The sequence below is a fragment of the Alosa pseudoharengus genome, unplaced genomic scaffold (genome assembly GCF_046254945.1).
Source record: "Alosa pseudoharengus isolate Yale_2024_CS ecotype anadromous, Long Island Sound unplaced genomic scaffold, YU_APseudo_1.1 YU_APseudo_1.1_scf_24, whole genome shotgun sequence".
Lineage (NCBI taxonomy): Eukaryota > Metazoa > Chordata > Actinopteri > Clupeiformes > Clupeidae > Alosa > Alosa pseudoharengus.
Window position 1 is genome coordinate 12,055,060 of NW_027468689.1, and position 26,712 is coordinate 12,081,771.

General features: G+C 43.1%; 1 protein-coding gene and 19 non-coding genes across 22 annotated transcripts; 1 reads left to right on the top strand and 19 right to left on the bottom strand.

The window, feature by feature from the left end:
- The first annotated feature begins 722 nt into the window (after positions 1-722).
- LOC143142341 (ran-binding protein 3-like) lies at positions 723-16,655 on the top strand. Of its 3 annotated transcripts, none has more exons than XM_076303171.1 (14): positions 723-1,160; positions 7,354-7,409; positions 7,637-7,661; positions 7,901-7,957; positions 8,136-8,198; positions 9,208-9,273; positions 9,378-9,475; positions 10,272-10,369; positions 11,755-11,833; positions 11,936-12,029; positions 12,346-12,467; positions 12,743-12,863; positions 13,067-13,358; positions 14,265-16,655. In XM_076303171.1, the coding sequence occupies exons 1-14, from the start codon at positions 989-991 to the stop codon at positions 14,272-14,274; spliced, it is 1,353 nt and encodes a 450-aa protein (XP_076159286.1). In that variant the 5' UTR covers positions 723-988; the 3' UTR covers positions 14,275-16,655. The 3 variants fall into 3 exon arrangements, with proteins under 3 accessions (XP_076159286.1, XP_076159287.1, XP_076159288.1); XM_076303172.1 differs by having other exon boundaries at positions 11,758-11,833; XM_076303173.1 differs by lacking the exon at positions 8,136-8,198.
- A 4,069-nt stretch (positions 16,656-20,724) lies between these two features.
- On the bottom strand, positions 20,725-20,796 carry trnaa-cgc (transfer RNA alanine (anticodon CGC)). The gene has a single exon. It is a non-coding gene; the product is annotated as a tRNA-Ala (tRNA).
- A 632-nt stretch (positions 20,797-21,428) lies between these two features.
- On the bottom strand, positions 21,429-21,500 carry trnaa-cgc (transfer RNA alanine (anticodon CGC)). The gene has a single exon. It is a non-coding gene; the product is annotated as a tRNA-Ala (tRNA).
- A 216-nt stretch (positions 21,501-21,716) lies between these two features.
- trnaa-ugc (transfer RNA alanine (anticodon UGC)) lies at positions 21,717-21,787 on the bottom strand. The gene has a single exon. It is a non-coding gene; the product is annotated as a tRNA-Ala (tRNA).
- A 229-nt stretch (positions 21,788-22,016) lies between these two features.
- trnaa-ugc (transfer RNA alanine (anticodon UGC)) lies at positions 22,017-22,088 on the bottom strand. The gene has a single exon. It is a non-coding gene; the product is annotated as a tRNA-Ala (tRNA).
- A 216-nt stretch (positions 22,089-22,304) lies between these two features.
- Positions 22,305-22,376, bottom strand: trnaa-ugc (transfer RNA alanine (anticodon UGC)). Its single transcript has one exon. It is a non-coding gene; the product is annotated as a tRNA-Ala (tRNA).
- Positions 22,377-22,604: 228 nt separating this feature from the next.
- trnaa-cgc (transfer RNA alanine (anticodon CGC)) lies at positions 22,605-22,676 on the bottom strand. The gene has a single exon. It is a non-coding gene; the product is annotated as a tRNA-Ala (tRNA).
- A 216-nt stretch (positions 22,677-22,892) lies between these two features.
- On the bottom strand, positions 22,893-22,963 carry trnaa-ugc (transfer RNA alanine (anticodon UGC)). Its single transcript has one exon. It is a non-coding gene; the product is annotated as a tRNA-Ala (tRNA).
- A 229-nt stretch (positions 22,964-23,192) lies between these two features.
- trnaa-ugc (transfer RNA alanine (anticodon UGC)) lies at positions 23,193-23,264 on the bottom strand. Its single transcript has one exon. It is a non-coding gene; the product is annotated as a tRNA-Ala (tRNA).
- Positions 23,265-23,480: 216 nt separating this feature from the next.
- Positions 23,481-23,552, bottom strand: trnaa-ugc (transfer RNA alanine (anticodon UGC)). The gene has a single exon. It is a non-coding gene; the product is annotated as a tRNA-Ala (tRNA).
- A 228-nt stretch (positions 23,553-23,780) lies between these two features.
- trnaa-cgc (transfer RNA alanine (anticodon CGC)) lies at positions 23,781-23,852 on the bottom strand. Its single transcript has one exon. It is a non-coding gene; the product is annotated as a tRNA-Ala (tRNA).
- A 229-nt stretch (positions 23,853-24,081) lies between these two features.
- On the bottom strand, positions 24,082-24,153 carry trnaa-ugc (transfer RNA alanine (anticodon UGC)). The gene has a single exon. It is a non-coding gene; the product is annotated as a tRNA-Ala (tRNA).
- Positions 24,154-24,370: 217 nt separating this feature from the next.
- On the bottom strand, positions 24,371-24,442 carry trnaa-cgc (transfer RNA alanine (anticodon CGC)). The gene has a single exon. It is a non-coding gene; the product is annotated as a tRNA-Ala (tRNA).
- Positions 24,443-24,670: 228 nt separating this feature from the next.
- Positions 24,671-24,742, bottom strand: trnaa-cgc (transfer RNA alanine (anticodon CGC)). The gene has a single exon. It is a non-coding gene; the product is annotated as a tRNA-Ala (tRNA).
- Positions 24,743-24,972: 230 nt separating this feature from the next.
- On the bottom strand, positions 24,973-25,044 carry trnaa-ugc (transfer RNA alanine (anticodon UGC)). The gene has a single exon. It is a non-coding gene; the product is annotated as a tRNA-Ala (tRNA).
- A 217-nt stretch (positions 25,045-25,261) lies between these two features.
- trnaa-cgc (transfer RNA alanine (anticodon CGC)) lies at positions 25,262-25,333 on the bottom strand. The gene has a single exon. It is a non-coding gene; the product is annotated as a tRNA-Ala (tRNA).
- Positions 25,334-25,561: 228 nt separating this feature from the next.
- On the bottom strand, positions 25,562-25,633 carry trnaa-cgc (transfer RNA alanine (anticodon CGC)). The gene has a single exon. It is a non-coding gene; the product is annotated as a tRNA-Ala (tRNA).
- Positions 25,634-25,849: 216 nt separating this feature from the next.
- On the bottom strand, positions 25,850-25,921 carry trnaa-ugc (transfer RNA alanine (anticodon UGC)). Its single transcript has one exon. It is a non-coding gene; the product is annotated as a tRNA-Ala (tRNA).
- Positions 25,922-26,137: 216 nt separating this feature from the next.
- trnaa-ugc (transfer RNA alanine (anticodon UGC)) lies at positions 26,138-26,209 on the bottom strand. The gene has a single exon. It is a non-coding gene; the product is annotated as a tRNA-Ala (tRNA).
- Positions 26,210-26,437: 228 nt separating this feature from the next.
- Positions 26,438-26,509, bottom strand: trnaa-cgc (transfer RNA alanine (anticodon CGC)). Its single transcript has one exon. It is a non-coding gene; the product is annotated as a tRNA-Ala (tRNA).
- Positions 26,510-26,712: the final 203 nt, after the last annotated feature.

A 26,712-nucleotide genomic window follows, 5' to 3' on the forward strand; every position in this document is an offset into this window, starting at 1 on the left:
CAGGCCACAGTGGAAAATTCCATGCGAACCCACTGAGCATGCTCGTGAAACCAGTCTGTTCCGGAGCCGCAAGCTTCACTCAAGCCCCGTCATGACTTCACCACCAGCTGAGGCCTGACACGTGACTACGCATGCTTCCTATATCAGATAAAGCCCCTAACAGAAACTTGTATGTACAGTAGTCTTGTGCTTATTGTCACTAAAAATGCAGCTGAAAATGAAGTAGGCTAATGCTCAGCTACTAGTTTTGACAACATCACTGAGTAAGTTATTGATATTAAAAAATAATCATCACAATAAAATAACAACAACAACAACAACAACAACAACAATAATAATAATAATATTAATAATAATAACCCTACATTCCATGTATATACTTGGCTACATTCCATTTATATACTATCATTGCTGGAATTACATTGTGGAAAACGCGCAAAGATTGCAAAGTGTATTAAGACAGTTTGTAAGTTTCTAATGAAATTAAAATATTGAAATTGTAATATTAACATTGTTAAAATTGCAGCAGTTCCAACAACGAAAATGTTTACCCAAACATTATCTTGTGTTGCATGCCATTTGTCACGTAAATGCAAATGTTTTCATGGCCACAGTGCAGTCCAAGGGATAGCTAGCGCATGTCAGATGTGTCCACGCCTCTCACCCCGCCCACCTTGCACGCTTCACAAATCTGGCAACGTGGACTGGGGTAAACATTCGCGCAGAGAGCTTCATTCATCCTACTGAGCTATAGTTATTGCGCGTTGCGAGACTCGAGGGTTGTAGCCCTCCGAATACATCGGTTCTCTTTTAAAATTGGGATTCACAAACAGCTCTTTCTGATACTTTACTGGTCAATTGAAAGTGAATAACCACGTAAGCTAAAAACCTTTCAGAGCGTCACTCTGTCAGAACATGTTACCTGAACGACCTTCCAGGTAGCCTACCTACTAACCTGTCACCACCAGCTTTGGTATGTTGGACATTGATGACAATGTTCTCAAGTTTGACTTCAAGTGGACACTATCCAGTTTCATCTGGACTAAGATTCTCAGGAACTGCTCATTCAAAGGCCTCGCACGGAGATTCTGAATCTCTTAGTCTTAGTCGCTCTGCTCCTGGATTTGTGAAGGACGACAGCACCTACAACAATAATAAAGGTAAACTGCTGAATTAAAAGATGAGGGCAGCACGGTAACCGCCGAGCTTCAAAAATACATGCTGTCTTGCAATGTATAGCAATGTATATTAAAGGTTTGGTTTGCTGCCTTTACAATTACATTTATGGACCTTATTAGCACGGAGGGAGGGTAGGAATGCTTTACCTTATGAAAATTGTTGAGAATGTAATTTGTTTTAAAAAAATAGGATAGAGTTGAGTATTTCATACATGCAAAAAAATACCTCCCCCAAAACTGTGTGATGATGATGTCACATCTCAATGTATCTTTGGGAGAAAAATAGTGAGCTGAGCTCTTTGCCCGTGCTCGGTAAAGATAGCCAGCCTACATGGCAAGTGAGAGAGAATGATTCCGGTTGTCTTTTCCGATTCAGTAAAGGGTAATTTATACTCCAGGCCACAAGAACCGCTTAACAAAAACTGGTAGAAGTAACTAAATTTTTGCTTGGGCCTCTCATCTGCATGTGAAATTCTGTAAGGGTCCAGGTGCAAGTGCAAATTTGTCACTTTCTTTGATTGGATGGCACGAGATTTGATGAATGGTTTTTTTTTTGCCTTCTTGACATGTCTACGATCATTTTGACATGGCTGGATCATTTAACACTCCCTGTATCAAGATACAAACTTCTCAAAAGAGACTTGTAACGTGCTCTGAGGCAGTGAAAAGCTATCAGATATTATCAAATTATCAAATATGTGCCTGTTGTGTGAATGTTTGTGAGATGCCTGGTTGCTGCACTATATTTTATTTGAATACTTGTGCAACTTTTTTCTTTTATCAAATTACGGTCTATCAAATTATGGTATATTTTTGCACATCTCTGGTAATCAGTATACTTCTGTGTTCAGTAGGTCTATTGTTTCTTGATGATTTACAATGAAAAAGAGTTTTCCAGACCTTCCACATACAATTGATGCAGTTGGGGGTGCATGTTAATATACCATGAGAGAACATTAACAAGGATGTGTGCAGTATTCTTATGCTCTACTGGTTTTAACTGTTACACTTGGGAGTGCTGTGCCACAGTACTCACAGGGACTGAGAATATGATCAGTGAGCTTCACGTTCCTACAGCTGAAGAGGTTACAAGATCTGGTCTGTCCTGTCTTTCGGATCTTTGGTCAGGCAATGTTAGACACCCATAATTCACTAGTCTAGTACTAAACGCATGAGCTCCACCAGACTTTAGTGTCATACACAACACCCTTACTCAAGGTTAAAAGAGTTAAAATAGCCCAAGGACTATCTATCTTGTGTGCTGACTATCTGTATATGGGCACTAGTCTCGTGCTAGCATGGCATCATTGCAGTTCACATGTCTCCACCAGAAGTGGGAAGAATCTGGGGTGGATTTGCAAAATCTACCCATAACTATTATGCAGGCCAGCCCTTCAAGTAATCCCAATACTTTTACCTACACTCAGGTGACACGATGTGCCAGGTGATTAGAATCAGAAATTGTTTCACCTGCTGAATCTCACAGAATCCTATTAAAGCATGACCAGATCAGGGAAGATTAGACTAGCACTACACACACACACATGCACACACACACACACACACCCTTGACTGCCTCAGAGCTTGTACCTCACGGCTCATCCTGGAGATCCACGCTCGCCCTCCCCTCCCTGTCGACCTACTGTGTGGCAGAGGAGCATCCTCCTTGGTATTAGGGCGTAACCTGAACTCTGATGTATTTCTTGTCTCTGCAGAAATGTGCAGGCTACTTGCCCCCCGCAACCTGACTGTTGAGAGGGTGTTCTGAGGAGAAAAATAAAAATGGGGGAATAATGTGAGCACTTCAGACTCACACTAAACCACTGTGCTCTATAGTAGATTATATGGTCATAATTATGAATACAATGTAACATATAGTTAGACATTATGATTAACTGTACAATGCTGAATGCAGAAGAACTGCAGAAGTACAATGCTGAATGCAGAATCAACAAAACAATGAGAATGTAATAATGTCAACAAAACAATGAGGATGAATTTATGTGACTGCCAACACTGGAATGATTTGTGTTTAAGTTCAACAGTTTTAAGATCTAAATTCCTTCACCATTGTTATTTTGAGTAGATGGGCCTCTCATGAGCACCTCGTTTGCCACAAAGTGCAAAAATAGATAGGAGCAAAGTCCTTTTCTTAAACCAACACTAGTAAACGGATGGTTTTATGGTAGGGAGAGATATGACTCCAGGTTCTTCTGGATCAGTGGCAATACCAGTAATTTGATGTGTAGTACGCGTGATGGTGTGTAGAGCCTGGGGGTGGGTTTTGAGTAGCACCGCATTCCTTTAGACTGAAACAACACTGAAAATAGACTGTTAGAGGCCCTTTTCTCTCTCTATTTTCTACACAGATGAGAGCCCCCACCCTCCCCATAGAAACACACAGCTCTATAAGGGCTATAGCTGACAAGAAGAATCTGTGACTGAGAGACTGACCGACAGTGGCCTGCCTGACCATCCTGAACAAGCAGCAACCTTTACTTGTTATACCCACTGACCCGGCAGACTAGCTCCAAAACACACAGCACGATTCGGAGTGCTCACAGGAACAATTTGAAGACTAAACTATTGTTGTTTCATGCTGGTTTGGTCAGGACAGTGAAAAATGTTACACAGAGCTCTGAAACCACACTGTCCCATTGCCAGCTGCAGTTTCAATGCTGCCTCTATTTCAACCGCGAGCAGGCTGGCCAAGACTGATCTGTGAGCGAATGTGTCTGTGTGTGGGATTGGGGGGGGGGGGGTTCCAGAGTGTTTTCAGCCAGAAGGGTGGGTGGAGGTGTTATTGAGGGTTGTTACAGGAAGGTTTGGCGTTGGCATTGTTCGTAGAGAGTGATGTTTGGGCAGCTGCTGGCAGCTTTGTGATCGTTTCCCTCCTCCTCCTCCAGGGCTCCTGGGCTGATCTGGTTGGGTCCAGAGTTGCCTAGTCTGAGCCGCCAGGGCTCCCCCCACCTCCGCTACACACACACACACACATTTAGACACACCCTCCAAGTGAGCATAGCATACAGAAGCCAGCAGAGGGTGCACGTGTGTGTGTGTGTGTGTGTGTGTGTGTGTGTGTGTGTGTGTGTGTGTGTGTGTGTGTGTGTGTGTGTGTGTGTGTGTGTGTGTGTGTGTGTGTGTGTGTGTGTGTGTGTGTGTGCGTGTGTGTGTGTGTGTGTGTGAGAAAGTTGTTGTTGGCAAATGTGTTAGCATATGTGCATGTGTGATTGCCATATTGTACGTAGGTGTGGGAGTGCACACGCAGACTACTTGTGGGATTGAGTGTGTCCCTGTGCAGGTTGGCTTCCTGTCAAGGCAGAGGTTTGTGGAGTCTTGTGGAGGTTTACAGAGCATTTAGGCTTTGCCAGAATAGCAGCACAAACACACTGCTCCTTTATGAAGCTGCTAAGAGGTTGGAGGGAGAAGGAGAAACATGAACAAACTGGAACGAAGTCCCTCAGGCCCCTTTAAAATCTCTCCAGAAGACCCACGTTATTATTATTTTTTTCACCGGTCAATTAAAGCAAGCCTTTCTGAGGAGCTGGCGACAGAAGTAAATAACGTCTCTTGTGTGTTTGTGTGTTTCGATCTCAGTGGTTTGGAGCCGCTCTCTTCTTAAACATCCCATAATCCTCCCACGAGTGCCCGCAGAGCGAGCCAGAGAGACAGTGACGGCTCCGTCCCAAACCAGCTGAGGGCAGTTGAGTCTGGAAGGGCATCGGCGCAATGTGCCGACCGCCTGCGTGCCTGGATGGGAATGCTGTCCCTGCGTCGGTTCATAATCTCCCGTCACGTAGGCATTGGTTTAGGGCCCTGGATGCAAATGGGGCTGTATGACTCAACACATTTCACGCAGGCAGCCTAGAGCAGCAGAAGCAGCAGCAGACAGACCGTATTACAGCAGGGCAACGGGAGAGGGATATGCTTGTTCTATTTTCTGACGTGTTCTCTAGGGTCAAATTGGCAAATGGCATAAAAGGACGTGCCTGGCGCCAGACGTGTTTTGTGTCTGTCCAAATGTGTGGTCTCACATGACTGGGACACAATTAAGTTCATCTTCTGAATGAAGTTCTGCTTCTTCTTTTATGTGTTAGGGATCACCCATGTTATAACATTCCCCTTCTGACTTCCTGTCTGGTAGTCCTATCAAATGGAATTTGATTAAGATCCATGTTTTCAGTTAAGATCCGCATTTCATGATGACTACAGTTGGCAGATGGCTGGTTATCTGGAGTGGCAGGGTCTGTTTCATGCCAACCCATTCTCTCTCAGAGCTTATGTTACATAACAGCTTAATGCAATGCATGTTTGCTCCAACATCTGTCTTATTTCAGCGGTGCTTTTCCTGTCCTGAGAGCACCGTGTGATCTTTGCTGGAGAGGTGAATGCTGTGCTAAATATGTCTTGATGTGTCCAGTTATAACTGGAGCTGGTGCCCAACATGGCCGTCAATTGTATTGTTGTGCACATTACGCAATCGCCTAGGAGCTCGGTTCAAACAACACGCTTTTTGTATTCCCTTTGACTGTCAGCAGTCAGCACATGTATGCCTCCTGCACCCAGCCCCGAGAGTTACGAGCTCAGCAGTCACATTCTGTACAGCATGTGCAGAACCATGGTTTCATTGGGCCGAGGGGACGTGTGAGATGACCCCAGCCAATGACACAAGACGATTCTCTCTTGAGAGCGTCAATGGGGACAGTCATCCTGAGATTCTTGCTCCCTCAGTGTGAAAAATGCAAAATGGGGTCGACGCGGTTCTCTCACGTACATGCGTAAGGAACATGATTAAGTGAGTTCATGCGTATTTTTCTGCCAGAATGGTTCAAAATGACACGTCTCTGCCATCAGCAGATGGAAGCCCAGATTGAATGCGCAGATCGTAATTTATCTCATGCAGCTGAAGGGCACAAGAGTGCTCAAGAGTACCCAAGGACCCCAGTAGATTTATGACCATTAGAAAATATAAAGCCCAACGTTTTCCTGTTTAAGGATGTTCCTGTTTGAGGGCATTGTGCCCTTACAAGCTTGGTTGGCATGATTCATTACTAAGCATTTTCTATGCCAGCTGCCATGTGGTAGCCTTTTATTTCCCCCCTGGTCACTATTACTTGAGCCGAACAAATGCTTAGAGCTCTCCTAGGGCCCAATAGAACATTACAAAGTGAGTTAATAATACTCTGAGCATGTTTCCCCTCCAGTTCAATTCACCCTGGCACCCATTACAAGTTTGTTTTTCATTTTCAGCCACACTTCAGATAATACTGTCCAGATTTTCTTTTAGACTGAAACACATGATCTAACCATGCAAAATGTTGCCTGTTGTTTGGTGGTGTCTACAGTATAAATTGGATTATTGCGGCATTGAATATGAGGCTCTTCTTTTGCCATCAGTTTATCGTGTTAAGACATTAAGGTGGATATAGAACTTGACACTGCAAAAGGGAGAAGTAGCTGTATGACTTGTTACTGAGTGCTCATCTCCAGTGACACAATGCGTGTGTATTTTTAGCCCCAGTAGACAGTAATGAGCTGGTCTGGGCTTGACCTTGGCTTGACCTGGAGCCAAGTCCTCTGTGTCTGTGGCCTGGATCCCACTGCCTGGGACACCCCCTGGTCTGAGACTAACAGCTACAGGAACCCCGTCTGCTCAGACGCTCACCCAGCCCTTAAGCCCCACGGAAGACCTACCCCCCCCCATGCCCCATCTCCTCCTCTCCTCCACACGCCCCATGTGTGCTTTGGAGGTATTGCATAAGAACGCGTGGGTCTGAAGGCATCCATTCATGCATACAGCTCAGGGCTGGTCTGCGCTGAAGTGTAGGGATGGGTGGGTGCGTGCGCTGGCTCTGATCCTGTGCTGTGCTGCGCTTTGCTGATCTGCCAGATACTCTGTGGCTTCCCAGGGGCTTGGCCACACAGTGTGTAATTGAATCAAGCATCTCATCATGGTTTTGATTAGGTCCCTCAGAGGGGAAAACATGTTTGTAGGGAAGTGGAGAACTTGGAACAGGGCAGCAGCAGCAGCACAACACATTTCTCTCATGTTCTGCATCTCCATCTCGGTGCTTTTATTGGGTCACTCTCTTTTCTTTTGCTGTAAAAATGTTTAGACTGTAACCGAAAAAGGAGTGATGTCTGAAAGCACTTTTCTGTTTTTTTTTCTTCATAGAAAAGCCTGTGCTGTCACCACCTGTGTTCGTCTTTCAGAGATTCGCATCAATGAAGGTAATCTCCCAAACTATGCTGGAGATGTTGACAAAACATGTGTTTGATAAATGTCAAAGAACATGGACAGAATAAACTTCTGAGAGGGATCAGACAAAAAAATTTTTAGATTTAAATTAGATAAGGCATTATTTTATTTCCTATATTATATAATCCTCATTATATGTCATGATGTAACAGGGTAATTATTTTTATTTGCTTGTAAATGTTTTTGTTTTCTTCAACAGAGAAGAGCAGAAGATGATATAAATGGTAAGAATTCTGTCTTTATCCCCAACTGAACTCTTCTAGCTCCATTAAAATGTAATATAAAACTGAACCATGTCTTTACTCATAGAATATAATGGCTATAATATAGGTCCCTTGGAACATAAACACAACGCTACAGCTTTTTTCCAAACTGGGATTAAAGCTGACTGATGAATCCACATTATTCACACGCACCATCATGTGACGCAATGTTAAATCTGCTCTTTTCTATTTTTTCCCAGGACCCACTATAAGCAAAAGAGTCCGATCCTTCACCTACCCCGGCCAATCCAGAAGAGGTACTTTTCGCTGGCACCTAGCTGGCACCTTTCCAGAAGGTGTTTCTGTTTTGTTATGCAATTGATTGCATAAGTCCCTAAGAATTATCTCACCAGACCACTTGTGTTGTATCATCATGCCTCCTTGGTGTGTTCGTTATTGCGCAACATTCTAAGCCTCTCTTCATTCCTCTGCCAGGTAGCATAGACAGAGACAGACCAGTTTGGTCCAGTTCTTTCTCCTTCCCACCACCTCTGCCAGGTAAGCTTAGGCTGCGGCTGAGACTGTAACACTTATTCTCTCGTTGCCAGGGTAGATCATGCCATTTATTTGCTGAATGGCTCCTGAGGGCAGAGTGGCTCATATGCAAAGCCTGACTCCAGGTCAGTAGGTCTGAGTAACCAGTTTGTTCCTACACCCACTGGCCAGTCATGAGCTTAGGGGGCTGGATGTGTCTAGCTTGACCAGAAAAAAAAATGTCTAAGCTGTTCGAGGTGCAATTTTGCATGGTTGGTATTCAGGTCACATATGCCTGTGAGTTACAGTGGGAGTTCTCTCTCTCTCTCTCTCTCTCTCTCTCTCTCTCTCTCTCTCTCTCTCTCTCTCTCTCTCTCTCTCACACACACACACATACACTTGCACACACACACAAATTTTCATGGACTCACACACACACACATACACTCGCACACACACACAAATTTTCATGGACACACACACACACACACAGTATACGTACATGGACACATATGTGCAAACTCATGCATGCGCCAATACTCATACAGTCATGCCATCTCCAGTAGGGGCCATCTCTGTCGTCTGCCTGGTGTCTGTTTCAAAGTATCAGTCAAGACGGGCCTCACCTGCTTACTGCAAATCACCAACACACCCCCTGCACTCATCAGTCAGGGAGCTCAGCTCTCTTCTAGTCGTTTCCCCCAGACTCCTGACCTGTATAGCCTAACAGTGGTCTGCAACTTACAGCACAGTCATCTCCCAGAAGTCTTCATTGAGTGGGGCTCTTTCACAGGGTTTCAATCATGTACCTGACAAGTGGGTCAGGGGCCTAATTACAGTATTTCAGGTCCTTTTCAGACTTTTGATTTGGATTCGGAGACTAGACCCATCACATAATTTTACACAAATAAATACCTTTTATTGGTAGTATTCATGTGTGACTTGTGACAAATGTTGTGGATTTTGTGCACTACACGCTATGGTATTCTACTATAGTGACACATATTTTTGTTTGTGCTTTGTTTTCTCATAGTCTCAAGATCAAATGTGTTCATGCCTTCAAGCCTTTGCAATGCTAACAAAGTCTCATCTGACATGGGTAAAGATTATTTCTTGTATATGGAGTATACTAAAAATAAAACATTGTGTGGTGTCAGTTACACCCTGGGTGTCAGTGCCAACCTGCTCTCTCTTCCTCCACAGCCACTGTCGGTGCTTCATGCATCAGAGTAAAGAGGACCCTGCTGAGGCCTGCTGTCCTGCTGGCTCCTAAACCCAGGAGAGACCGACAGCATCTCCAGGTACTGGAACAACACTCACTCGCCGAGTTGGCAACATTTTACTAGATTTGTTTTCCGTAGTGTATTCTTTACATACTTGAATTATGCAATCTGTTTTTTTTTTCTTTAAACTTTCCACTGTAAAGTTTCTTTGGTAAAACCCCATCCAGCTCCCAACTGCTATTCTGGTGTGTACAACAACATGCGGTCACACTTAACTTGGATAGTCCCCTTTAGACTATTTGTTGACATTATGTTAACTCAAATTTATGGTTAAAGTCAAGATTAGGGGTAGAGTTTATTTATTAAGGAGATGTTCAGTAATTGTGCAAAAGCAATTATACATACTGAACTTAAATCTCAACAGATTATCTATAATGTCTCTGTAGGCGGACTATCCAGCATATTACTGTAGGTGGGTGCTGGCTGAGGTTGTGGGAAGGTTTTTGCCACTGGTTTGAACTAAAATCAAACTGCTGTTCCAATTCTAGAATGTTTCTTTAAGAGGTGCTAATCTGTGGCTCGTCTCTCTTCAGTAATCCTCACAGCTTCCTCATTTACTCTTGGTGAATCACTTTTTAAAAATACATAAGCTAGTCACAACACCACACTGAAATGACGTTTTAATCACTGAAACATATTATATAATAGGTGTATTTGATACACATTGCAAGTGTATTAAACTCACTGCTCCACGTCATTTATTACATACAGTGGGCCCTACATCCTGTCAGCCATCCCTGATGTCCTGCTGCAATAAATTGATAATATGCATTTAGAAAAGCCTGTTACATCCTTCTTGTATGTGGTGTCTCAGGGGAGCCTGAATTCTGCAGATGACCTGGTCACAGTCAGTATTGACCAGCAGACGTCTACTAGTGCCTTTGATCAACTGTCATCATGTCCAACTGATAGGTGAGAAGGAGAGCATGCTTACAGTTTTTTTTCTCAAATGCAAAAACACTAAAACTCATTGGCTGAACAAAGTTCTCAGTTGCCTGAACTCATTTAGCTAATTGTTCAGTCTGTTGTCAATACCTTAAACCATTTCACATGGTAAAACACAATTTGCAGATCTCACTTACATGTTATATACAAAATACAAATAGAGCAGACATGTCATTGATTAAACACAACCACTCAAAATTGATTTAACTTGTTTCAAATGAAGTGACACATCTAATATAAGCCAGTTCAGGGCGCAACCTGGTTGTTGGAGGTGGGAATTAGAGAGTCTGAGAATGGATAGAACAAACTATGTGAGAGAATGAGGATGAGTGCGTATGCGAGGTGGGGGACGAGGAGGAAGAGGAGGAGGGCAAGAAAGAGAATTTTTATTGGATACTGTAGTACAGTGCATTGTAGGCTGTATACTGTACAATAAACAAATTGTATGACCCTCCCTGAACATTGTGATTTCCATTTGTTTACAGTACTGACTGCTCAATAGATTTTGACTGGTTGCAGGTTCATATCAACAAAGAACAAGAATTACAGTTATCATAGAGACAAAGGACACGTTTGTGAGATGCAGGGTACAGTACTGTAAAAATAGGGGTACAAGGAGGAGGAAGAACAAAAAAAATGGCAAAGATCAAAGCAAAGTAGTAATTTCGGATCAATTTTGAGCTACTATGGTAGAACATGTTTTCATTCATCAAAAGACTATAATGGAAAAATAGGAAATTTGTTTTGAGATTAAAAATGTACTTCCCTGAGTGAGAACTATTATGTTTTGAACAATGTGTTTTCTATATTTTGGTGTATTGTTTACTGACTGCTTAATAGTGTATATCATTTGAATCACTTTTTTTTATTTGAGAGAAGTTTTTGGTTTTGAGCACTGGTAAATCTGTTTTGAGGCAAAAGTTTGATTTTGAGCACAGGTAGAACTGTTTCGAGGCGAAAGTTTGATTTTGTACGAGAAGTCAGAGTTTTTGTAAATAGTGCTTGAAGATGAGGTTTTGTGTTTAATGTTTTAAGAAAATGGAGCAAGGCTTCAGAAATTGTTTTGTGTGTTTTAGCAATTGAGAAGAACTGTAATGATCACAGTATCGCAGGTTTTTACAGTGGGCTATTAATTATGTACATTCTCTTTTCATTCATGAAATGTCATTTATGAAACTGTAATGCATTTGAACCACTATGGTGCAGTCCAAGTCCAAATCCTGAGTCTGATATTTCGCATTCAGATAATAGAAACCAAATGGCATTGTTCTGGATCATTCTAGAATCAGTCATGGTCATGTGTTCTGTTGTATTTCGGAGACACGGACTGACTTGCCCTCTGATTGATTTAGCAGTCACGTGAAACTGGAAAGACCCAACCAGAGCAGCATCCAGTTTGTGTTTGGAGAGAACATGAGTGAAAGGGTGCTGGTGAGTATTGGCTTTGTGTTATCACGGGTGAGGAAAGGGAATGTTTGGCATCACATTTGTATTTGTGACTCATTTGTTTTCCTTTTTCCTTCTCGTTTTCAGAATCCACTGAAAAGTCCGTACAGTGAAGAGGTGTCTGACTCTGATAGCAGTTCTTCAGATTCAGAATCATCAAGTCCGGACACATCCCACAACTGTAAATAAGTCCTTACATTTGATATCATATACAGTACTACAGATTTAGGACATTTCCTACAATAGGCACAAAATTGGCAATGGCATATCTTAGTCCTCACAGTGTTGTGGGGCCTCCTACTGGTAAAACTACAGATTCAGGCATTGTATTTTACACAGCATTTTAAGCAGAAGTATCTCTGTGTGTGACTATCATATTGAAGGTCTTGTTCACATGCAAAATCACATTTTCCATAAATTGAACAGGTTATGATAGTCGTCAAATGATTTTTCAATTTACAGCTATACTGAATCTGTGCTTGTGTGCCTCTTCACAGCAACAGTAAAACGCTCTCTGTGGGAATCCGCTGCAGCCACCACTGCTTCCTGCAGGAGGCACTGTTTGCTAAAACAGGTGCAGGTGATCACGGGCGAGGAGCGGGAGAGCAACGTTGTCCAGGTGAGACTGGACTCAACTGGTTCAAATAGCGATATAGTCATAGTGATTGCCTTCTCTGACCAATTAAATAAAAATTAAATGAAATAAAGCTGCTGCACAGCTCACAAATTCAGAGTAGTCAACTTTTGACATTTGATGATAATCTCACTCCTGATTTAGAAGGTAAAAATGTAAAAATGAAGTAGTTGATTTAGTGCATGCAACAACGTTCCTGCCTACTTCTCCCAAAAGCTCAGGTGAAGCATTCTTAATCCTGCCATTCTTTGGTCTTCCAGCTGTCCTGCAAGCTGTTTGTGTTGGAGAGGGGCACACAGTCATGGAGCGAGAGAGGAAGGGGCATCCTGCGGCTTAATGACCTGGCAACAGGAAACCGAGGCGAGCTCCAGTCCAGGATAGGTGAGAGGCTGGCATGTGTATGTGTGTTGTTGCATGTGTTCAAAATATCAGATTTTACTTTACATACAAAATGTGGTAGAAGTTCTCATACCCAGAAGGCACTGCAGTCTTATCCCTCCAGCCACTGTGTGTATGACAATATGTAAAGCAAGGCAGATGTTTTTATTCAGAATGTTCACCCACTCCTTCACTCTACCCCACAGTGATGAGACACCAGGGCAGTCTTAAGTTGATCCTCAACACCAAGCTCTGGCCACACACTCAGCTGAAGAGGCCCGCGAGACGCAACCTCCAGGTGACCGCCACAGACCTGGAGAGCCACGCCATCCGAGTCTTCCTCATCCAGGCTGGGGCGAGGGACATCTCGCGGCTGCACGCCGCCATCCACCACCGCCTGGTGGGGATGCACTGCCGTGTCGGACTCAGGAACCGCAACGGCTCCAGTGAGGACGAGGACGAGAACGGAGACTGCCGGAAAGACACACAGGAAGCCTGGTGAATACGTTTTTTTGACCTCTTGACCCCTGGACATATAGTTGTCTGCATAGTAAAAATGTGGAAATGTTGAAATATGTTGAAATATCTCCTCAGTCTCTGACATTTTAAAAAATGATTCACTTCAGAGTACTTACTACTGTTTTTACTACTACTGTTTTTGAAGCATTGGACAGGTTAATAGAAAAACCTTATTTTCGTTATCAATATGGAGGTAACCGGGGAAAGGGGAAACTCTCTTGTACCAAATTACTGTGGCAGATGTGTGTACTAAATGATGAGGATGTTCATTACCCTAAAATCCCTCTACAGTTAGGTTTATTGGCAGGAGTTGCATTTGAAAAAAGGCTTTATGGACTGACAGCCAGACCCTAGAAACATGCCACGTGTCTCTAATCCCTAGGCCACATTTAGAGACCACTTCACAAATCCTGTTTGAAAGGAGAATAAATATATAAACCACTTCATGACAGATGGATGGCCAACAGCAGATTAAATTGAGTTAAAAAAAGTCAGAAATATCTAAAATGTTGTTAGCGCCTTGTGAGAGACAATCCATCTCCATTGTACAGCTCACAGTGTACTTTCAATGTTTATATAGCAATGCATAGTGTTACAGAGTCTGCCATCCTATCTTTCTCTATGTTTTCTGAACTTAAATGGTAGCCTGTTGCTAGCAAAAGAACTATATATAACTTCATCATCTATATTTATCAACATAGCACAGCTGCCACATGAATTACATTGGTGCATGACTTTAGACAGGGCTAAGCTGTCAGGAACATATATAGTAAGTGTACTCAAAATACCTGTGAGGGTCATTCTATATATCTGAGCATGAGTAGAATACCATCACATTTTCTTGTATTATAATCATTGTAATAACATCCTTTTTTTCTATTTTAGGAGTCCATGATTGGAAGCACCGTCCAGATTGGATCCTTAAAACAGGCTCACTGCTGGTTACCTATCACATTCAACTCGATAAGATGTGAAGAAGACACAAAACAATGTGTCTGTTAGTTGAACTGCGACAACAGTTTTTGCCAAAGAACAATTCTGTCTGTTTTTATGGACAAATTTCCGCTATGAAAGCAGTAAAAACAATGTTAATGCTCATGTAGCCATCCTTCACTGGAAGGTACTCATTGTGAGGAAATGGATATTTTGAAAGTTAGCCTTTCAAAAATGGAGTCTTATATAATATTTATATGAAACATTTAACAATTAAGAACATTTAAACAAATACATAGCTAGGTATGAACATAATCATTTACCAGAGATATGCTGATTGCACAGAATTGATTGAAAGTTGTATTCATATTCATAAATGCCTGTGTTATGTTAGCCAAATGGACTTCTTTTGATTTCAACCTCTGATCCTGATCTGGTATTTTCTATTCAGGGTTTCTCTTCCAACCACAAGTCCTTGCTCATTTCTGTTGGGTTTACGTTGTGTATCATCATAATATTAGTGTCTATGACAATTTGATAAACTTACTAGAGAATGTGATGGTCTGTTTGGGTGTATATGCATCTTAAGTTACAGATCTTTGGATGGTTAAGGATGTTGATGCTTTTCCTAAAGTTTTTTTTTGTGACAGAACAGAGACAGAAACAGGGAGGTTTTTTGTGACAGAACAGAAAGAAACAAAATTTGTTTGTGACAGAACAGAGAAAGAAACAAAATTTGTTTGTGACAGAACAGAGAAAGAAACAGAGAGTTTTTTTGAGACAACAGAGAAAGAAACAGAGAGGGATTTTTTGTTTTTATGACAGAACAGAGAAGAAAAGACGATGGTTTTGTAGGTCCTTAGTGTTTGCAAGCAGTCATAAGTGATTTGATGTCACATTTAACCTTGTTTATTATTTTGATTTCTAATGTGTGTCATATGAACACTTTCACATCGGAAATTACAATTAAATTGACTAGGGCTGATAATTTGTAGTCACAAATCACCAGGTGTACACAGCATACCGGTATATCAATGTACTTAATGTGTATTTTTTTTAAAGAAAGTATTCCATTGGGTATGAAATGACAATGAATTATGTTTGTGTTGGCAGTATTATCACCAATCCAATGCAGACATTGTTCAGAGTTTAAAGCTGGACCTGAAAGTATGCACCTTTGTGATTTGGGTCCATCAAGTCAGCATGTTAAATCTGGGGGTTAAGTGGGATTTAGCTATTTTCTTCTCACTGGATTAGCCTATCTGTTCCACTTTCCTAAACTGAGACTGTAATTACTTTTTTTTGTTTTAATAAGATTGTCTGATTTACAATGATGTGGTTCAGGCAAAAGTCCTGGAGCAAATCCATAAAAAATTCAGCAACAATACCAAGGGCTTATGATATCCAGCCATTTGCCACCATATTGGCCCCAAACCAATTAAAGAAGTGAGAACTCTGTATAGGAGAGAGTACTGTGAGAGAAACATTTAGTGTTATAGAGTTACAGATTTGTACGAGCAGGTAGGAAGATCAGCAGCCATGTAGGATTATTTTTTCTCAAATACACCATTGCAGTTAATAATGTAGTAATGCACAGGCGAAGTTACCTACGAATAGTGTTATTGAGAAGACAATAGATATACAATTTAATTTAATTTGATCTTTAACAACTTGCAACCTTTTTGTCCTTTTTAAATTATGTGTTTTTTTTTTGTTTTGGTAGGGAAATATTGCCTACATTTTCTTTATGCTGTTTCAATATTGAATGTAATGATTTGAAATGGTCATCTGGAATGCATATCTCTGCTGCTGTCGTAACTGCTCTCTTAAAAAGAGATCCTTTCTCACAGCGTATGGCCTATCTAACTGTACATTTTAATGGCTAGATAATATGAAAAGTCATACATCACTTACCTGCAAATATTTTGAATTGTCATTGGTTTGTTCCAACAACACTTCTCATTTCTTTCCTTCCTACCTCTTTATCTGCTTTTTGATGCACTGAAAAAAATCATGTTATAAGTTTGATGCTTTTTTTAAGAAAAGCTTGTGAACTGTATCACATCTCTTTCTGTGTAAAATTGAGTCACTTTTGGTGTGTAAAAAGGTATGACTAGCATCTAGTTATCACTCTGACATTTCTATTAACATATTGCATTATGTTTTCATACAGTTCTTATGTATTTTATTGTTATTTTACCACTCGCAATTAACAAAAAGGAGGAAAATGGCAAAATTTGTTTTTCTAGTTCAGTTGTTTTTATTACAGTCAGTTTATATGGGCTGTATGGCCATGTTTTTGACAGCCCTTGTGAAAGCAAATAAAAGTATGTATTATATCTATTTTTAGTGAAGATTTCTGTTGTTTTCCTGCTCTGTATTTCCTAAAACAACAATACGTGTCGGCCTATTAATTCCGATACCCGTCTTAATTAATATTTTAATGGATCTCATCTCAGCACATTGACGTAGTGGCCTTTATGGGCAAAGATCTAGAATAGAGTTACAACACGGTCTTGTTTTTGGTGACATCAAGTGGCCAAAACCTTTAATTTATTTTTACCGAATTAATTTCAGTTATCACCTGGAGAGAAGAAATACTGTTTTTCTGATTGGCTGGTGGGTGGCTATTAATTCTGAATAACGGCACACATGACGTATGTAACCCCTTCTTAACGGTTGTGCACAGGTTACAGTAAGCATGGGCTATAAAACAGTGGAGCAAAGTTTATGGGCGCAACAGGATCCTGAGCTCTCAGTGGTGGAATGGTGAAAGATAATAAATTCAATAGCGCGGTGCCTCCTCTGTAAAAATACTATAATGTAATAGTATAATGTAATCTTTCAGAATTTTAAATATACAATGTGAAAATGAACATTCATTAGACTACATAGTGGTGGATGCATATTCAGAATATTCAGGAATTGCCTATACACCCAGGATATAATGAAATATAATGTAATGAAATATAATGAAATATCACTGTGTAAACAGTAAAACATAAAACAATCATGTGAAGACAATATACAATGATCAAATATAACTAGAAAAGCATTTCCTGAAGGAAATACCAGTGCATGCTAGGATGTTGCTAGGTTATTTGAAATGGTTGCTAAGGTGTTGCAGTTGAATGAATGAATGAATGAATGAGTTTATTGGTCGCAACCAAAGGGTAGTGTAAGGAGCTACAGCTTATATCAGCGCCCCCTTCTCACAAGTTGCTATGCTGGTTGCTAGGTGGTAATCATGTTGGTTGTTAAGGTGGTTACTAGGTTGACATTATGGAAGTAGTTGCTATGTACTTGATATGGTTGCTAGGGTGTTGCTATGTTGGATATGGCGGTTGCTATGCTAAATATAGCAGTTGCTAAGCTTGTTGCTAGGGTAATCATGTTGTTTGCTAAGGTGGTTGCTAGAATGACATTATGGAAATGGCTGCTAGGTTGTTGCTAAGGGTAGATGAGGTGGTTTCTAGGGTAGATATGGTGGTTGCTATGTTGACTATAGCAGTTGCTATGCTGGTTGCTAGGGAAATCATGTTGGTTGCTAGAATGATGATGTGGAAGTGGTTGTTGCTAGGGTGCTTAAGATGGTTGCTAGGGTGTTGCTAGGGTAAGTATAGTGGTCACTATGCTTTAAAAAGTGATTGCTAGTGTAACCAGGTTAATATAGTATTTTATTTTGGAGGTTGAAATCTGACCAAAACCCCTCCAAAGAGTGTATTATTCGTTGTGCTGTCATTTATCTATGTATTTTTATTTTGGGACTTTTATAGTGAAAGTCAGATAAGCTTTCTCATGTTGATTTCTGTTCTCTCGTCAGTTACTGCTAAACTTGACCGAGAGAGGTACGTATTAATACTGTTCGAATGAAAGTGTGATTTATTTCTGTTATTATGGACTTACAGACAGGAACTTTTCTCCATTAGAGTGTAGTGGTGTATCTGTGCGGATTTATGTCAGTATATTTCAGTTGGGTAAGTAATATTGAAAAACGTGAGAGCGAGCTAGTCCAGAAGTTTTAATTGTAATGCCGCCATTTTTTCCTCTTGTGTATTGCATGATTAAGTTGGTTTTCTTTTGTGTTAGGCATTTTATGGATGAACATGTGTGTGCTCTGCTTTGTGTAATTCCATACAAACTCTGAACAACACCTTGTGACGGTACCCAGACCTCCTTTAGGGATGAATAAGTGAGGATTTGAACCCAGGGCCTCAAACATGCAAAGCATGCGTTCTACCACTGAGCTACATCCCCTTCAGTTGTTGACGTAAGATAGCACACCTCGGCCCAGACGTTTTGCCACGCAACACCTTTAGGCTTCTATCGTGCGTTGCCCCCTGCAGGTAACCCCCAGAACCTAGTCAACGTCAGCCGTTTCTCAGACGTAACCCCAGGCCTAAGCAGTTAAAACCTACAAAACCTCCCTTGAAGTTATTGCAGATAGCAGGGACCTACTGTCGAGTGCAGTCGCACGACTTCCCTCTGCGGCGCAGATAACCTAAAGCTCCTATTTTAAATATCCCCCTTGGAAGTTGATCAGGCTTCCGTGGTGGACTTATTGAGATGTTTATGAACTAAGGAGCGACTACGCCTAGGTCTCGAACAGTTGGCTAACGTGCGAAGATGTTTGACCCTAGAATTATCTAGAGACACAGGTTATAGGCTACTTCTTGCTCAGGTTTTATAAGGATGGAGATTTAGTTACCGTCCAGCAGCACCTAAGTCCAACTAACCCAAGTCTTAGAAAGAGCAGATGAATAACCACAGAAGAAACCAGTTATCTTACCCTCCTGCTGGTATTCGTAGAAAAACCCAAGAAAAGACAAAAAAATACTGCTTGAAGAATGAGATGCCAAGGTTAAATGAGTTCTTTACTTTTCAGCACTCTGGAGATGATAACAAAATGCGGCGTAATATCCACTTGCAGGTTACAATGTTGTAGAGAATATAAAAAGAGTAAATCCACAAAAGAGAGTACGATAAAAATAGTAATCCACAGATGGAGAAGAGAATACAATAGTAAATCCACAAATGGAGGAAAAGGTATAAAAAAGAGTAAGTCCTCAAAAAAAGGGAAAAATCCGCTGATAGTCGTTCGGCAGTCTCTTTACTGTCGGAGTACGGTGCGATCCCGGCAACAGGTGGTGCGGAGTTCCGATCCGCGGCTTCAGCCTGGCACAAAGTTCCAACACTCGGTTTCTCAACGAAGTACGGACAACGAATCCTGACAATCAAGCGTAACAGCAAACAGCACGTAGCAGTAGAAGAAAAAAGAAGAAGCAGCCCCGATTGTCTAGTTCAGCCCTTATTTATACTAGGTAGACTTGACCTCCCCCACACATTCCTGAGACAAATCAATCCTATTTCCCCACGACAGTTTGGAAACTTCTAGAAGTTCCCACGAGGGCTGGGAATATTCTCACGTTAGCTGGGAATATAGCTGGGAATATTCTCACGTTACTAATACATTCTAGAAGTCACTGATCCTAACCAACTATTTAAAATGACACGCATTCACATCCTTCTCCGGGTTACATTTCGGAGATGATACATCACATTCAGGTTTACAGATAGTTTCCAGAGGTTACACAAACAGTTTACATTCAATGGCTATTATCCATGTGACACATTACATTTAGCAACATACACTTTACAGTCATCAAGAGATCGATTACATTCTTACAGGTTACAAACACTTATGGCATTAACCTTCACACAATGCAATCTGAATACATTCATTTAAACAGTTTAAGGCACTTTACTCATTTCACAGTTTTGAGACATACAATTCTTTTCATGCATAATTTCCTAGTCTTTATAAGGTTATGCTACTAAAATACTTGTAATGATACATTTCATTCATCGCACTTTATTATTTATTATGAGGTCATTGTTTGCAGTTATGGTTCATCATCCATTCTTTTATTCACATTCAATAGTCATCAAGTATTTCTGAGGTCAGGGTGATCTGGTTTAGTAATCCTGCACATTGTTCAACATCTGCTTCAACACATTCATTCACTTCCACGCTTTCAGGTGATCTTAATTCAAGAGTAGGTTGCAAAGTAATTGGTTTAACATTACGATTCAATTCCTGGTCAGTTTCTTTCCTAATTTGTCTAATCATATTTTCTAGATCATAGAGGTTACCTTGATAGCTAGCGCTGAATCTAGCCTTTCTGCGTTTTCGCCTTGTAAGACGTATTGGTTTTGTGCTACCGCTCTGTGGTCCATACGGTCGGTGTCCTGGCGACACGTCAATCGTAATTGTGGAAGTCCACGGAAGAGCCAACAAAATACAAGCCTTGTCCTCTGCCGGTGCTAAACTCCACTCCAGAGGCTGTTTCATTTGTGTAACTCTGTACAAAGGCTTGTGACGGTACCCAGACCTCCTTTAGGGATGTATAAGTGGAGATGCCGGGGATTGAACCCGGTACCTCATACATGCGAAGCATGCGCTCTACCACTGAGCTACATCCCCTTCAGCAGTTGTCAGAAGATAGCACTTCCCGGCCCAGACATTGTGCCACGCAAACCCTTTAGGCTTCTATCGTAATTGTGGAAGTCCACGGAGGAGCTAACAAAATACAAGCCTTGTCCTCTGACAGTGCTAATCTCCGTTTCATTTGTGTAATTTGTGCCCGCTCCCGCAATATTCTGTCCCGCTCCCGCATTAATGTGTCATTTTCAGTCCCGCTCCCGCATGCAGGAGGGATAGCCTATTCAGTTTTTCTTTCTGTCTCACGAAAGGAGCACACAACAGCTGGACAACAGCTTGTGACGGTACCCAGACCTCCTTTAGGGATGCATAAGTGGAGATGCCGGGGAATGTACCCGGGGCCTCATACATGCAAAGCATGTGCTCTACCACTGAGCTAGATCCCCTTCAGTTGTTTACGTAAGATAGCACTGCTCGGCCCAGACGTTTTGCCACGCAACACCTTTAGGCTTCTATCGTAATTGTGGAAGTCCACGGAGGAGCCAACAAAATACAAGCCTTGTCCTCTGCCAGTGCTAAACTCCACTCCACAGGCTGTTTCATTTGTGTAACTCTGTACAAACTCTGGACCACGGCTTGTGACGGTACCCAGATCTCCTTTAGGGATGTATAAGTGGAGATGCCGGGGATTGAACCCGGGACCTCATACATGCGAAGCATGCGCTCTACATCTGAGCTACATCCCCTTCATCCACTTTCAAAAGACGACACTTACAATTCAAGACGTTGTGCCACGCTAGCACTTCAGGGCTTTATTCATAATTGCGGAGGTCCACAGAGGAATCAACCGGGCCAAATTCAGCAACAACTACAAGCCTGATCCTCTGACACTGCTCCTTTCCTCTCCACAAACGTTCTCGAGGCTTCCGACAATCCCTAAAGTCCCTTTAGTGCTGCATAAATGGAGATGCCGGGGATTGAACCAGGACCTCATACATGCAAAGCATGCGCTCTACCACTGAGCTACATCCCCTTCAGTAGTTGGCAAAACCAAAGCACTTCCCAGACTAGACATTGTGCCGCGCAACACCTTTAGGCTTCTATCGTAATTGTGGAAGTCCACGGAGGAGCCAACAAAATACAAGCCTTGTCCTCTGATGGTGCTAATCTCCATGCCACAGGCTGTTTCATTTTTACAATTCCGTACAAACTCTGAACAACAGCTTGTGACGGTACCCAGACCTCCTTTAGGGATGCATGAGTGGAGATGCCGGGGATTGAACCCGGGGCCTCATACATGCAAAGCATGCGCTCTACCACTGAGCCACATCCCCTTCTGCAGTTGTCAGAAGATAGCACTTCCCGGCCCAGATATTATGCCACGCAAACCCTTTAGGCTTCTATCGTAATTGTGGAAGTCCAAGGAGGAGCCAACAAAATACAAGCCTTGTCCTCTCACAGTGCTAATCTCCGTCTCATTTGTGTAATTCCATACAAACTCTGAACAACAGCTTGTGACGGTACCCAGACCTCCTTTAGGGATGCATAAGTGGAGACGCCGGGGATTGAACCCGGGGCCTCATACATGCAAAGCATGCGCTCTACCACTGAGCTACATCCCCTTCAGTTGTTTACGTAAGATAGCACTGCTCGGCCCAGACGTTTTGCCACGCAACACCTTTAGGCTTCTATCGTAATTGTGGAAGTCCACGGAGGAGCCAACAAAATACAAGCCTTGTCCTCTGCCAGTGCTAAACTCCACTCCACAGGCTGTTTCATTTGTGTAACTCTGTACAAACTCTGGACCACGGCTTGTGACGGTACCCAGATCTCCTTTAGGGATGTATAAGTGGAGATGCCGGGGATTGAACCCGGGACCTCATACATGCGAAGCATGCGCTCTACATCTGAGCTACATCCCCTTCATCCACTTTCAAAAGACGACACTTACAATTCAAGACGTTGTGCCACGCTAGCACTTCAGGGCTTTATTCATAATTGCGGAGGTCCACAGAGGAATCAACCGGGCCAAATTCAGCAACAACTACAAGCCTGATCCTCTGACACTGCTCCTTTCCTCTCCACAAACGTTCTCGAGGCTTCCGACAATCCCTAAAGTCCCTTTAGTGCTGCATAAATGGAGATGCCGGGGATTGAACCAGGACCTCATACATGCAAAGCATGCGCTCTACCACTGAGCTACATCCCCTTCAGTAGTTGGCAAAACCAAAGCACTTCCCAGACTAGACATTGTGCCGCGCAACACCTTTAGGCTTCTATCGTAATTGTGGAAGTCCACGGAGGAGCCAACAAAATACAAGCCTTGTCCTCTGATGGTGCTAATCTCCATGCCACAGGCTGTTTCATTTTTACAATTCCGTACAAACTCTGAACAACAGCTTGTGACGGTACCCAGACCTCCTTTAGGGATGCATGAGTGGAGATGCCGGGGATTGAACCCGGGGCCTCATACATGCAAAGCATGCGCTCTACCACTGAGCCACATCCCCTTCTGCAGTTGTCAGAAGATAGCACTTCCCGGCCCAGATATTATGCCACGCAAACCCTTTAGGCTTCTATCGTAATTGTGGAAGTCCAAGGAGGAGCCAACAAAATACAAGCCTTGTCCTCTCACAGTGCTAATCTCCGTCTCATTTGTGTAATTCCATACAAACTCTGAACAACAGCTTGTGACGGTACCCAGACCTCCTTTAGGGATGCATAAGTGGAGACGCCGGGGATTGAACCCGGGGCCTCATACATGCAAAGCATGCGCTCTACCACTGAGCTACATCCCCTTCAGTTGTTTACGTAAGATAGCACTGCTCGGCCCAGACGTTTTGCCACGCAACACCTTTAGGCTTCTATCGTAATTGTGGAAGTCCACGGAGGAGCCAACAAAATACAAGCCTTGTCCTCTGCCAGTGCTAAACTCCACTCCACAGGCTGTTTCATTTGTGTAACTCTGTACAAACTCTGGACCACGGCTTGTGACGGTACCCAGATCTCCTTTAGGGATGTATAAGTGGAGATGCCGGGGATGGAACCCGGGACCTCATACATGCGAAGCATGCGCTCTACCACTGAGCTACATCCCCTTCAGTATTTGGCAAAACCAAAGCACTTCCCAGACTAGACATTGTGCCGCGCAACACCTTTAGGCTTCTATCGTAATTGTGGAAGTCCACGGAGGAGCCAACAAAATCCAAGCCTTGTCCTCTGATGGTGCTAATCTCCATGCCACAGGCTGTTTCATTTTTACAATTCCGTACAAACTCTGAACAACAGCTTGTGACGGTACCCAGACCTCCTTTAGGGATGCATAAGTGGAGATGCCGGGGATTGAACCCGGGGCCTCATACATGCAAAGCATGCGCTCTACCACTGAGCTACATCCCCTTCAGTTGTTGACGTAAGATAGCACTGCTCGGCCCAGACGTTTTGCCACGCAACACCTTTAGGCTTCAATCGTAATTGTGGAAGTCCACGGAGGAGCCTACAAAATACAAGCCTTGTCCTGTGTCGGTGGTAAAGTCCACTCCACAGGCTGTTTCATTTGTGTAACTCTGTACAAAGGCTTGTGACGGTAGCCAGACCTCCTTTAGGGATGTATAAGTGGAGATGCCGGGGATTGACCCCGGGACCTCATACATGCGAAGCATGCGCTCTACCACTGAGCTACATCCCCTTCTGCAGTTGTCAGAAGATAGCACTTCCCGGCCCAGACATTATGCCACGCAAACCCTTTAGGCTTCTATCGTAATTGTGGAAGTCCACGGAGGAGCCAACAAAATACAAGCCTTGTCCTCTGCCAGTGCTAAACTCCACTCCACAGGCTGTTTCATTTGTGTAACTCTGTACAAACTCTGGACCACGGCTTGTGACGGTACCCAGATCTCCTTTAGGGATGTATAAGTGGAGATGCCGGGGATTGAACCCGGGACCTCATACATGCGAAGCATGCGCTCTACCACTGAGCTACATCCCCTTCTGCAGTTGTCAGAAGATAGCACTTCCCGGCCCAGACATTATGCCACGCAAACCCTTTAGGCTTCTATCGTAATTGTGGAAGTCCACGGAGGAGCCAACAAAATACAAGCCTTGTCCTCTCACAGAGCTAATCTCCGTTTCATTTGTGTAATTCCATACAAACTCTGAACAACAACTTGTGACGGTACCCAGACCTCCTTTAGGGATGCATAAGTAGGGATGCATAAGTGGAGATGCCGGGGATTGAAACCGGGGCCTCATACATGCAAAGCATGCGCTCTACCACTGAGCTACATCCCCTTCAGTTGTTGACGTAAGATAGCACTGCTCGGCCCAGACGTTTTGCCACGCAACACCTTTAGGCTTCAATCGTAATTGTGGAAGTCCACGGAGGAGCGTATAAAATACAAGCCTTGTCCTGTGCCGGTGGTAAAGTCCACTCCACAGGCTGTTTCATTTGTGAAACTCTGTACAAAGGCTTGTGACGGTAGCCAGACCTCCTTTAGGGATGTATAAGTGGAGATGCCGGGGATTGAACCCGGGACCTCATACATGCGAAGCATGCGCTCTACCACTGAGCTACATCCCCTTCTGCAGTTGTCAGAAGATAGCACTTCCCGGCCCAGACATTATGCCACGCAAACCCTTTAGGCTTCTATCGTAATTGTGGAAGTCCACGGAGGAGCCAACAAAATACAAGCCTTGTCCTCTGCCAGTGCTAAACTCCACTCCACAGGCTGTATCATTTGTGTAACTCTGTACAAACTCTGGACCACGGCTTGTGACGGTACCCAGATCTCCTTTAGGGATGTATAAGTGGAGATGCCGGGGATTGAACCCGGGACCTCATACATGCGAAGCATGCGCTCTACCACTGAGCTACATCCCCTTCATCCACTTTCAAAAGACGACACTTACAATTCAAGACGTTGTGCCACGCTAGCACTTCAGGGCTTTATTCATAATTGCGGAGGTCCACAGAGGAATCTACCGGGCCAAAGTCAGCAACAACTACAAGCCTGATCCTCTGACACTGCTCCTTTCCTCTCCACAAACGTTCTCGAGGCTTGCGACAATCCCTAAAGTCCCTTTAGTGCTGCATAAATGGAGATGCCGGGGATTGAACCCGGGACCTCATACATGCAAAGCATGCGCTCTACCACTGAGCTACATCCCCTTCTGCAGTTGTCAGAAGATAGCACTTCCCGGCCCAGACATTATGCCACGCAAACCCTTTAGGCTTCTATCGTAATTGTGGAAGTCCACGGAGGAGCCAACAAAATACAAGCCTTGTCCTCTCACAGTGCTAATCTCCGTTTCATTTGTGTAATTCCATACAAACTCTGAACAACAGCTTGTGACGGTACCCAGACCTCCTTTAGGGATGCATAAGTGGAGACGCCGGGGATTGAACCCGGGGCCTCATACATGCAAAGCATGTGCTCTACCACTGAGCTACATCCCCTTCAGTTGTTTACGTAAGATAGCACTGCTCGGCCCAGACGTTTTGCCACGCAACACCTTTAGGCTTCTATCGTAATTGTGGAAGTCCACGGAGGAGCCAACAAAATACAAGCCTTGTCCTCTGCCAGTGCTAAACTCCACTCCACAGGCTGTTTCATTTGTGTAACTCTGTACAAACTCTGGACCACGGCTTGTGACGGTACCCAGATCTCCTTTAGGGATGTATAAGTGGAGATGCCGGTGATTGAACCCGGGACCTCATACATGCGAAGTATGCGCTCTACCACTGAGCTAAATCCCCTTCATCCACCTTCAAAAGACGACACTTACAATTCAAGACGTTGTGCCACGCTAGCACTTCAGGGATTTATTCATAATTGCGGAGGTCCACAGAGGAATCTACCGGGCCGAAGTCAGCAACAACTACAAGCCTGATCCTCTGACACTGCTCCTTTCCTCTCCACAAACGTTCTCGAGGCTTGCGACAATCCCTAAAGTCCCTTT

What these genes read in the sequence shown, in the direction of transcription:
- LOC143142341 (XM_076303171.1), top strand. Translation starts at nt 989, where the DNA reads ATGACAATGTTCTCAAGTTTGACTTCAAGTGGACACTATCCAGTTTCA. An exon ending in CAAAGTCTCATCTGACATGG is followed by an intron (nt 9,274 to 9,377) that starts GTAAAGATTATT and finishes CTTCCTCCACAG; the next exon opens with CCACTGTCGGTGCTTCATGC. An exon ending in ACATGAGTGAAAGGGTGCTG is followed by an intron (nt 11,834 to 11,935) that starts GTGAGTATTGGC and finishes TCTCGTTTTCAG; the next exon opens with AATCCACTGAAAAGTCCGTA.